At 37.5% G+C, this 12010-nt stretch overlaps 1 protein-coding gene across 6 annotated transcripts in view; it reads right to left on the bottom strand.

Moving 5' to 3' along the window:
- The window catches only part of FHIT (fragile histidine triad diadenosine triphosphatase), a 616103-nt gene that overhangs the window by 425806 nt on the left and 178287 nt on the right, over positions 1-12010 (bottom strand). For all 6 annotated transcript variants that reach the window (XM_087744937.1, XM_087744936.1, XM_087744939.1 and 3 more), the window contains one exon: positions 3084-3205. In XM_087744937.1, the coding sequence (XP_087601063.1) occupies positions 3084-3183 (100 nt within the window). In that variant the 5' untranslated portion in view covers positions 3184-3205. The remainder of the gene's footprint in view (positions 1-3083; positions 3206-12010) is intronic.

The following is a 12010-nucleotide window of genomic DNA, read 5'->3' on the forward strand; positions in this document are numbered from 1 at the left end:
GCATACAGGATTCCCACTCTTGGCTCCATAACAATTCTCATGCATTAGCAAAAAAAAAAAATCATACCATTTCCGTACAAAACAGAAAACCAACATAAAGACACACCCCAAAAAACAATATCATGTTAATCAAGACTGTCCCCAATGCCATATGCCTGGCTGCTCTGAAACAAGACAGACAAGTAGAAGGGGTAGGGAAGCCCCATCTTCCCCTGTGAACTATATGCAAGAACAGAGCAGGTATGTACTCCTCATTTTGTCATGGGAGTTGAGTGACTTGATGTCTTCACACAGACTATGGTCAGACACCTCTGAGCCTTAACCATTTGCATATCAGCTGACAGCAAAGGGCCTGGCTGCCCTGAGGGGAACATGCTCCAGTCCTGCACACTGACCACGTGTAGCTCTCGCCCTCCATTTGGTTGTGCCAAAAGAGGTGAATGAGTTTGTTAATACCGTCAAATACATGCTCATATTTTAGTTTACACAGTAGAGATCCAGCTGAATGCCAGATATCCCTTACTCAATAGTAAGATCCCAGTTGCTTCCTATTCAAGGATCTGCAGCAGTCATATCTTCACTCAAAGGGATCCCATTATGAACAGGTTCCTGAGTCCATGAACTAGCGTGCACCCGTTAGACAGAAGTCTAAGGCTGGGGCAATTGAGGCAGCTTTCTCCAGGAACAGGGGAACTCTTTCCTTACCACGAATACTATGTTCTTGCTATTCCTATTCTTGGTTACTATTAGCACAGTTTGACTTTCAAGTGTCAAACTGAATTCACAGGATTGGCAGCTGGAAATAAAAAACACAAAACTTTATAATGTCTTAACTGAGCAAGCATGCTTTGGCATTGCTCTAATTATGAACACTGAACTCCATGAGACCATTTTGACTGAATTTTTTCCAGAGTATAGCTTTATTTTAAAACTATTACAGCAAATTCACAACTCCAATCCTACGTTCTGTTTCAAGATGGATTTTCAACCTTACTAGTTAATTAAAGCCACCACCTGGAGTGAGCCGGCTTTCAAACTGATTTCCTTTGTCTCTCTAATTCACACACATTAATATTTTATTTTCTGCTGAAAAAAAAAATGAAAAGGAATGTCACAAGTGTGCCAAAGACAAGGCAGATAAAATTATTGCAATAAAACGAAGAAAATACACTTGTTACTGCCAGGTCTCGAGATGAATGCTGCATTATACAGACATTTTAAAGGCTTACAACTGCAAATTGCTCTATTTTACATACCGTATTCTAGCCTTTGCATCAAGATCTTTGCTAATTTTTTTTATTGTAATGAGAAAGGGAAAGGGTTAGGTTTTTATTACCTGAACATTATTCAATGGAGAAACAAAGACTACATTATATATTACAACACATGAGCTATTAAAACAATGTGACACTATAAAATATGCTGCAATACTCATTATGGGATAACAAAGCTAAACCTGAGCAAATAAATGTATCTGCCAAACAGTCAGCAATAACTATACAACTAGAGTTTATAATCTTTAATTATTTAAGAAGAAAAGAAGCTTGTAATAATTAAGTTTTATAGGCTGCTTAAATTGTCATTACTAGGTGCTCACAAAACTTAAGAACAAGTATCTTTCATCTGAAATAATTCTTCTTCATTTTTAACAACAGATGCAATTGTTCACTTAACATATTAATTTAAAAAAATCATTAACTATTGTTTTTAAAACTTCCACACACAGTACAGATAACATTTCACTTATTCTCTGATCCGGACAATGCATATACCAACATACTGCTCAGGCGTTTACAGGCTCTGCATCTCACAGTGACTGATGTGATACTGTCTTTAGATAGCTTGGAAAATATTTTTTTTAATGACAAATCTGTAAATCACATCGATTTACATCAGATACTTCAGAAACTTAAAGCTGAGAAGAACTGTTCATTTAATTAATTAAAATATATTGGTGAGATAGTAACACCTTTAAAGTTTCTATAAAGCCCATGCATCTTTGCCATGCATTTATAACCAAATGATCTGACTTCTGGTATAAACAGACGCCATTCTGACGCCAGCAGGTGTAGAGAGAAGTTCTATATTCAACAATTACGATCTACAGAAGTGACAGGAGGAGAGGAAGGTTCCATATTTCAGAAGAAACACATTTATGGGTTTAAAAAAAATATATTAAAGTTTATTAAATTTTAAATTATACATTAAATTATGAAAGTAACAACATAAACCTACAGAAGAACAAGAAAGCTTTCGATAAACGCCAGATGACTTTCTTCTTTACCCAAAACACATTCAGCCATGGCCTAACTGAGTTCCTACTAAAATTTTAGCATGGACCTCTATGGAAATGAAGCGATCAGTCTTGAGTATTTCTGAAAAGTTCCACCTCCAGCCACTTAAATCAGCACAAGTTACACAGCAGTAGAGTTTTGACTAGAAAATAATATGCCACACTACAAAATACACTAAATAGGTACATTTAGCATCTTGCAGAATCAAGTTCCTATGCAGTTTCTAAACTGAGGATTTTTCTTACAACACGGGGCTTGATTTTTTTCCTCAGGAAACGTGTGCACTATACAGATGGTTTATTTAATACATTCCTACCTAAATTAATCAAAGCAATCTGTCCCAAAAAAAACCAGTCTTCATACAGGATTCTGCTGCCATTTGACAAATTGTGTACATTTAGCTAGAAGAAGTTGAAAAGCCTCCATAAAGAAGTTACCACATCTAAAAATAAGTGACATTATTAAAAGGGAAGCAGGATGTGTTATTTAGCATAATATGAAATTTAAACAGTACCCCCTCAGATACACTTTTAAATGCTTTTAGTAGCACCTGGTTGTTTATACATCTTCTGTGGTGAAAAGGTCAACAGAAATTCACCTCTAAGGTCACAGTTGCTAAGCAACTGTTTTCGGCAGTTCTGCAACACCGATCAAGCACATCACGTTCCACTGCCTGGTTTCAGAATAAACCCACATAGCATCCTACCTGGCCTTTGAAGCGCACCGGGCTCCTCCTGCTTTTCCCAAGAGCATGGGTGCCCATCATTCAGGCGCTGCTCAAAAGGATACGCCCTGGGACCACCGGCTTCCGGTTCACAAGAGCAAAGGAGAGCTCAGTCTTCAGGAACACCATGGAGGGCTTGATGAGGTGCTGCCCGAATCTCAGCATGATAAATGTTACTCCTCAGGGTCTGAAAGAGACAATAGTTAAGGCAGTTAAAGGACTGACTTTGCCTTTCCAAACAGCAGCAATAAGACAACCAAATTGTCTAAGCAGCTTCTGAAAGAAAGTGCCTCCTGGGCTCACCAAGGCATTGGGTATTTTGGGAAGGTTGGTAAGGCTTTCCTAAAAGTATCACTTCTTTGGAGGGGTGATGGAAAGGGCTTCTTTCCAAAGCAAAAATTTGAAATATAATTTCTTAAACCCTTTTCTTATCATCTTGGTAGGGCTACAAAATTCTAGACAGAGAATGTCGTTTCTTGCTCCCATTTTCATTTGTTCTGCGCTGTATGCATTTGAGTCATATGTGCTTGGAGAAGCACGAATAGTATCTCACATGCCCTTTGCCACAATGCAAATCAATGCACACAGGACTTACGAAATAAAGAAACTGCATTTTCTAAATCAATCTCTCCACTAAATACCTCGATGGAAGAAACACTGACAAATTAAGGAAAGCATATTTAGTCATTTTCCATTCATGCTTTCTAGTTTGAGCAACCGAAATGTGAAGACAATCAATAGCTGTGTGCAACATTTTCTCTTAAGCAAAGAAAGCCAAAGATTTCCACTTTCATTCACTAAAATTTTCTCTCCTCCTGGTAAGGATGAAAATCCTTCTTAAATAACCAAGGCGCAAACCTAACAGTGTCTATTTTAGGTCTTTAAGCCCTAGAGTATTTAAAGTATTTAATTCAATCAGAAATATCCAAGGTGCTGCAGGGTAAAATATGAAGTAATAAAGAATTTCATGTGACATAATACTTCAGACACATCGAAAGCATTACACTAACATTACCTTGCTTGAACCAAGTGACTAATCAGAAAATTCGGTTTTATAAATTGCTTCAGATGGAGAAAGATACTGCGAAAGTCATCAAGGGTGTTTTGCTGCAGTTCTTTTCTTGAAAGCCAACTGTGTTTAGTAAGACCTAAACTTGGTTCTTAATCTAAAAGATTTATTCTAATTTAAGGTCCCATTCCTTTTATCTGCTCCAACAAAAAGTACATATAACAAACCCCGCTAAGTGCACACACTTTGAAAGTGTCGTTGAGAAGTACGTGTTCTTTGGAAATAAGTTCTGGCTTTTTCAGCTATCTGATTCCACAAAGAACTTAACTAAATTAAATTACTGATAGCAGATGCACCTAGTCAGGCTTTACACCAGAAAAACATGTATAAAACTTAGTATAAGATAGAGTAACTGATCAGATGACTACATGTTCCAGTAATAAATATTCTCTAAGCAGGCACCATGTCACGTTTTATTTTTGAAAATCACAGATTAAAGGAAATGCTTGAGAGCAGACCATGGAAGAGCGGAGATTTTAACCATACCTGTTTCAGGATCTGAAAAGATTCTATAATTTTTTTTTCCCCATAAAGTCAACAGAAGATTAAGTGTCTGAGAAGATGTGTCCCTTACCGTATATTAAACCTGAAACTTGACAGCATACAAAAATCAAGTCTCTTTAGCTACTAGAAGAATCGCTTACCAGAGGAAACACCTGCTATCTTGTGCTGATGTCTGAAAAAAATAATTATTAGGAACTTCAATCTTCCTCATTTCTCTTAAGCAGTCCATCAGCAACCCCCCTGTGGGCCTTTCTCATTCTGATTAAAACATGCAAGAATGTTTTTACATGATACGATAAAGAGACATGGTTCTCTTCGCAATGAAGGAAAAGGTCCTGATAAAGGAGCAAACCACATTAAACAGCCAGGACTACCATTCAGTGATGAAACTGTAAGCTAGTACCTCCAGTAACTGGAAAATCAAATGTACCACCACACCTGCCGTTGCATCTAGCAATACTATGGCCAAAAATAAAAGTACTACTGATCATTTCTTATTCTGTCTTCTAGACTACTGATAACTAAAAGCACTGTCCAGAGACATGGAATAGACTTAAACACAGAACCAAGGCTTTAAAATAACAGATGCTGATTTTAAATTCTGATGCTTTGAAAATCGATTTAAGGAGGCAGAGAGCCTGAGATTTTGGTAATCACCAGGAGAAGTCCTCTGGCTATTTGCTGCCATAAGCAAACACCAATAAACAATAGCAGGATAAGGCTGATGACATTGTAAATAAGGCCTGGATCCCGTGCTTCAACAGCTGAGACTCCAGGGAAGCTGGAAATGGATGTCCTGGTGCTTTTCTATTCTAATTATCTCTCTAAAATTACTCAGGGCTCCTGTGGGTCTTGCCAGTCTAATGGTGACTCTGAAACTCACTGTTAAAAATAACCAAATCCCAGTCTGAAGTGTATGTTGCAACATTCTTCAAGTTGCAGAATGGAACAAATATTGATAATTACAAGAACCAAGGTTAAATTTGTGTTAAGGGCTTCACGTTAAGGGCAAGGGCATCCCCCGAGGTAAAAGTTTTACTAAGTCAAAACATCAGTGCAGGTAGTGGATTTGGGACAGACAAGGACCCTATTTGAGAGTTAGTAAGCAATAAACCCCATTTTTATTTGAACAAGAAATCCAATATGAAGATCTTCTTTTCTAGCTTAAATATCTAAATATCCTACTACATATCTAAATATTCCACTAATATCCTACTATCCATCCAATAAAAATGTATTTCTCCCTCCCCCTTTAACTCTGAGGATTTGGAATCCTGTTTAGATTTAGTAGCAGACTGCTAATCTGGCCTTAAGACCTCCATTTAACATCTGCATACAAGAGATGTTAAATTCATGGGAAATCCTGAGTGTTCAATATTCCAAAATGGGAAGAGCTAGTACCACAAAGCAGTGGGTAGAACATACCAGAATGACGGTGCCCAAATTCCAAACCTGACATTTGGGTTTACCTGAAGTTGAACAGAGCACTGCAGCCAGTAGGTACTGCTCCAAGCTCATTCATAACTGGAAACCAAGGCCATGACTCTACAGATCTCTACGTCATCATAGGCAGTTTGTGCAGCCTCCAATGAACCTATGGAGAATATGTCTGCAATCCACAGTAACACCATAAAGGAGAAGGGTCTCTTCAGGATATTCACAATCATCTGGACTCTTATCAGTTACTGACCATAATTTCATCACTGGAATGTTTTTATTAAAATTAACCCTAAGCTGTATTGGGAAAAATACATATCTGATGGCCCTGTCAAAACAATGCCATACATCCTTTTTCATACTTCAAGAGAGATTTTCAAAAAAGATTTTGTCAGTTGAGTTGACATCCTGTATAAATACACTCATTATTTGCCAGAATAAACATATGCAGCATTATTAGCCACAGAGTTTGGGTCACCATTGCTCTCTAATATTGACGGGTATATTCGATGCTTTAAAACCAATTTAAAATGCATTTTCAGAAAATGCTAAATGGATCCATACATAGATTCTGTGGACCACAGAATTTAGGTTGACTATATCATGTATTCATAATACACCTACCACACACATCCTTACTTATTTCACTGCCATCTTGTTTAAAAAAGTCCAGAAAGGATCAGTAAAGTAAAAGCACTGGCCTCACACCTCCCTAAGCAATAGTTTGAAGAATCAGGTTACAGCCCAACTGGGTTGACCCAGAATTATTAGACCATTTTAAAATCTCATGCACAGAATTAATGCATGTATTAAAACCTTTTATATTTGCTTACTATTCAATAATATATCTGAATAATGTATTTCTATCTCTTGATTCAGACTAAATAAGTTTACCATGTATTTCAAAGAAGTGTGTCAGTTGTATTGGTAGCGCTATGTAATACTGCAGACTTCCCAGTGCTGTTCTCTCCAATTCTGAAAAGGGGATTATTGGAATTTTTTTTTCTTAAACAATTATTCACGATCTATTATATATTACTTAAGCTGGTTTCTGCCCTAGTGATCCTCTGTGTTTTTCTGTAAAGCATGATTGTCTGTGCTCAGAACCAATACAAACACTAAAAAATACATTAGGGAAATGAGTAATGGGTACCACAGCAAAATCCATGCAGCAATACACTGCAGCAAGGCTGGAATATTCCAGAGTGCAGCGAGGCAGGAAACTGCTACCAGCAGAGCAAGTTTTCAGTCATCTGAATTCTACCAGCTTATTGCTTGAATGGCCTGTAAACAAGGAGAAATCAATACAGTACAGGTGCATGCATGCAGGTCATGAGATGCAAATAGTGTGTGCACAAGGTTTCCCAGATGATTGGAATCACCTCACTAAGTCTGTTTCTCCAGGGATTTCCATTTTTCACATAATGAGGAGCTCATTGCCAGCTAAAACAGAGACTAAATATAATTGGTGAAAGATGTTTCTTCTTTAATGATAGTAGTCTTTCTAATTCCAGTAATAAGGAGGACAATTACATAGTAATGTTAGAAAATGAAAGAAATCCATTTCTGATAAAAGAAAATTTCAGCCCTGTTTAACACAGTTTCTATTCTGACTATTCAGATGAAAAGTGTATTTACTCTTCTTCATATTGCACGTATACATTACATTGCCTATTTCATCTGCCTCATTTTCCTAATTAAATTTCCTTCAAGCTGCGTTCCTGCAGTTGTAGGTGGGAATACAGTATTAAAGGCTAACATAGCAAGTAGACTAATTTTACAGCCACAACAGATCTCAAATCTGTATAACTCATACTAGAAAAAAAAAAATTACACTGGCATTCTACATTACATGCTGAAAAATGAGTGCTAAAGAAAAATGTTGAGGTACACTGAAATATTTTCAAATATTATTACACTTTTGTAAAATTTCAAGAATAGGCACATTGCATTTGCCCAGCCTATATAAATACTACTCATACATTTAATGTATTTTTGAGAGGAAATCTAAACACAGGTCTCAATTCTCCAAGTTTATTTGGTTTTGGGGGCCAGGGATTTTGTTTTGTACTTCATCATTTAAATAGCAGAAGCTGTAGAATCGTTGGTGTCAAATACACAGGGAGAACTCTGAACAGAAGATAAGGTTCACCTAAAGACAGGTCCCTAGGATACCAAGATAGTTATCTGCTTATTACGTGTCATCTCTAGAGTCAGAGACCAACAGCCTGGACTACCGTTGGAAATTACTTTCTCCGTACTGACTATAAGGAGTGATGGCACAAATTCTTTAAGGCTGTCTCCTTGCCTCCCCAGACCTCCCCATTGGATGCTTAATTGAGACGGTCCTCGTACTCCAAAAAGCCCCTTTATTTTATCATACAATTACTTGTCCTTAACAACAAGGTGTTGAGATCACCACCCACTGGGAACCAAGCTCAAGGCTTTTGCTTGAGCAATCACACGAGCACTGTTCTAGGAAAGCTATGAATCTGGTTGTAACAAGAGAACACAAGGTAATGCAAAATGGGCTGCTAACTTAAAATGTGTATATTAAAGAAAACTAATTACAATACTATTATCTCTCTGTGCTAATATAAATGAATATTTTAGAAACAATCTGAGGAGTATTCTTAAATTTTAAAGTTTGTCATTTTACCGTATTAATATCACCTGTTCATTAATTTTGACACTCCTGATTCTGCTACACAATTTCACTATAAAAAACACTGCAAATTTATATGGCAAAGTGAAAGCAACTTAGCTGATTTTTTTAAGGTCTTACAAAAAAAATCCCTTTTTTTTTTTTTTTAATTCAGCAAGATAAGACAACTTGTGTCACACACTGTAGTTAAGGGAACAAAGTAACTCGCCAGTAAATTATGTTTATAGCTAACTTTAGATATTTCCATTGCATTTTATAAGCTGCCCTTTCTCCTAACAAAACTATATCCTTAAATGCATATTTGACATTTTTCCCTCTAAAAGGTTTGATTATGTGGAAAGTGATATTCCTACTTAGACATCTGAATTCTGCACCATGTTCAAGAAGTGATGTACAATGAAGAACTGCCCTGTATGGCAGCTCCCGTCTCTTCATGCTTTATTATTATTTATTCATTCCCTCCCATCACTGCCACTTTATGAGGATGAAACCCACACAATTCAGAATATTACTTATTTAACGCAAGCACATAGCAATGAATGTCCTTATTCCTAGCAGCCAGGATTTACCATTTTGATCAAAGAATACTTAAAAACACTAACAAAAAGAAATCATTTTATTCTAAACATCACTCAGTTTTTCTACTAGTCCTTTGTCCCTACAGTGGCTTTATCTCTCAGCATCCTCCACTCCCACCCTCGTGCAAGATTTAACTACATATTTTGAGTTCTTCCAGTTTCAGAAAATGGCCTCTAATTAAAAAAACCCTCTCCCTCTCAGTGAACCAAAATATAGCATGCTACTGCTATTTCTGTTCTGAAAAAGCCAAGAAGAATTACAAAACTATAAAAGGTGCTCAAGTGTCTTTGACAGCCATAGCCTAGGTTCTCTCCATGGGGATGGTATTTAATGCCCTACATGGGGTTGAAGGGAAAAGCTTGTGTGGATTATTTTCCATTTTCACCACCCACAGAAGCTACTGAACAGAAAGCCCATTAAATGTGATGCATGCAACCAATCCTGGCTGTGTTGACAAGGACTGATTTCTCACATCATATGCAGATTATGATGGACTTGAATCCACTACACATGGCTTCCCCTGCTTAATCTAGCAGCGAAGAAAACATCAACATTATTACTGTTTAAATATATTGCCATTTTCTTAGCATGGTCAATCAAGCTAAATTATCTACACTTAAAATTAGTATAGTCTGTGGCCTGTTGCATAGTACCTAAGCACCTTAATGTGTATGATGCTAAGGGCCATCCATTTGCATTCCCATAGCCTGCCTTCCCCTTGCAGCTCCGTTCCCTTTCACCCAAGCTGCAGCAGCGTTTCCCAGTCCCTCCGGGACAGTATTTTTCCATTCTGCTCTCACAGCGTTGATCTCACAGTCTTGCACCTGGAAAACCTGGTATTGCTGTTACAGCAGATTCTCCTAGGGCATAACTGTGACCACCAGGAGAATCATCCGATCCTCCGCCCCCTTCTCCTCCTGCCTGTTTGTAGCTTTTGGGTTACACCAGTGGATCCAAGAACATGCCTACACAATGCTTACCGACCAAGCAGCACCCAGCCCTGAGCATAGCATGTTCCAGTTAACGTTAATAGCATCCCAAGCAGGAACCCAAGGGAGGCCTAATGAGCAGGTCCTTATGAAAACCAGATAGTTCCCAATTGTACTGGGTCTAACTGGGATGGGGTTAACTTTCTTCACAGTAGCCTGTATGGTACTGTGGTTTGGATTTATGACTAAAACAGTGCTGGTAACACATCAATGTTTTGGCTATTGCTGAACAAGGCTCTCTCTTTTTCCCACTCTGCCCACCACCAGTGAGTTGATGTACATCTTCGCCTGTGGCTCCTGACAGTAAAGCTGCATGCCTCTAAACCTGTTTCAATGCCCTTTCTGCAACCAGTCTAGCCCTCAACATAATATATTTAAAACGGAAGATGCACAAAATTCAAACAAAACACTGTTAGCTTATTTTAAAACTATAGGTCAAATACAATACTATCATACACTAGCTGTACTGGGATCTGAACTTACAGCCCCCAGGATAAAGCAAAACTGGGATCCATTCTAAATGCCAGTATGGACACTTTAAGGTTTAAGGGGAGCCTTACATGCTACTAAAACATCTTCCTGCTGCCTCCTTTAGATCTTCATTTGTTTTGGTTCTTTTTCCCTTTTATTTATTTATTTTTAACGTAAATTCTATACATTTTTTCAAAATTATTCCTCTTCAGGCATTAAACAGATTGTCTACTGCACCTGATAAGCTAATGTGTGGGTACACACAGGCACACGCCATGTAAGTCTGTCCTCAGTTTCCCCTCTCCAAATTGTCTGGTCTGTCATTGCCATGACTTTTACAGTCTTCATTTAAAAAAAAAAAACAAACAAACAAACACCAAACCAACCCCCCAGAACAACCAAACAAACCAAACAAAAAAAACCCCAAGCCAAAAACCCCGGTCTGTCCCTCCCCAGTCCCCCAAAAAACAATTAAAACCTCCAGACACCCAAGTCTTCGTTGACCAAGAAGGATACAGACACCTAAAAGGATGTGAACAGCTTTGTAGCAATACTATAAAGGAATCACAACATTGACAAATTAATCAACAAAAGCAGAATCAGGCTAGATATCAAAAGCAATATACCCATCTGTAATACACATAGAGGGCATAAGTATTTTTAAATTATGTAGAAGTAGTTGTCAAATTCATTTCTATAGCAAGCATTTTGGAATACAAACTGGGCCAACTTGTTTGTTCTTATAATTCAGGTAAAGAATGCAAAGTTATGTGCAATAAACGAAAAGGTTTGTAGAAGCAAAAGAACTATATAATCCATTAAACGTAAAGAAAAATGAGGGCTTCAAAGAGTCATAAAAGCACTAAACGCACTACATCCTTCAACTGTCCATATGTCTTCATGTCGTCTTCACTAGAAGATGACTCATATAGCATTTAACCATACTGAGAAAATAATTCTGGCAGCGGAAGCTCATTGTTTGCCTCTGTGCTCAGGTAACAGCTCAACTTTCCCATATACTAGGACTTGTTTCCAAATATCACATGAAAATTTTTTTGCTATTTTGACACCCTAGCTATACCTGCAACTTTACTTTTTTCAAAAAACTTTTATGGTGACTAACATGAAATAAAATTCCTGTCTTGCATTATTCTGGAATTGATTTATGTCCATTTTATGCCACAACACACCACCCTATTAGAGAAGATATCTTTCAAACAGAATCACAATTCCAAGACTTGATCTAGAGCTTTCTAGAGAGCTTCTAGAGAAGGTATT

Source organism: Nipponia nippon, unplaced genomic scaffold (genome assembly GCF_047370975.1).
Source record: "Nipponia nippon isolate SJK-2023a ecotype South Korea unplaced genomic scaffold, ASM4737097v1 scaffold_9, whole genome shotgun sequence".
In the NCBI taxonomy this organism is placed as follows: Eukaryota; Metazoa; Chordata; class Aves; order Pelecaniformes; family Threskiornithidae; genus Nipponia; species Nipponia nippon.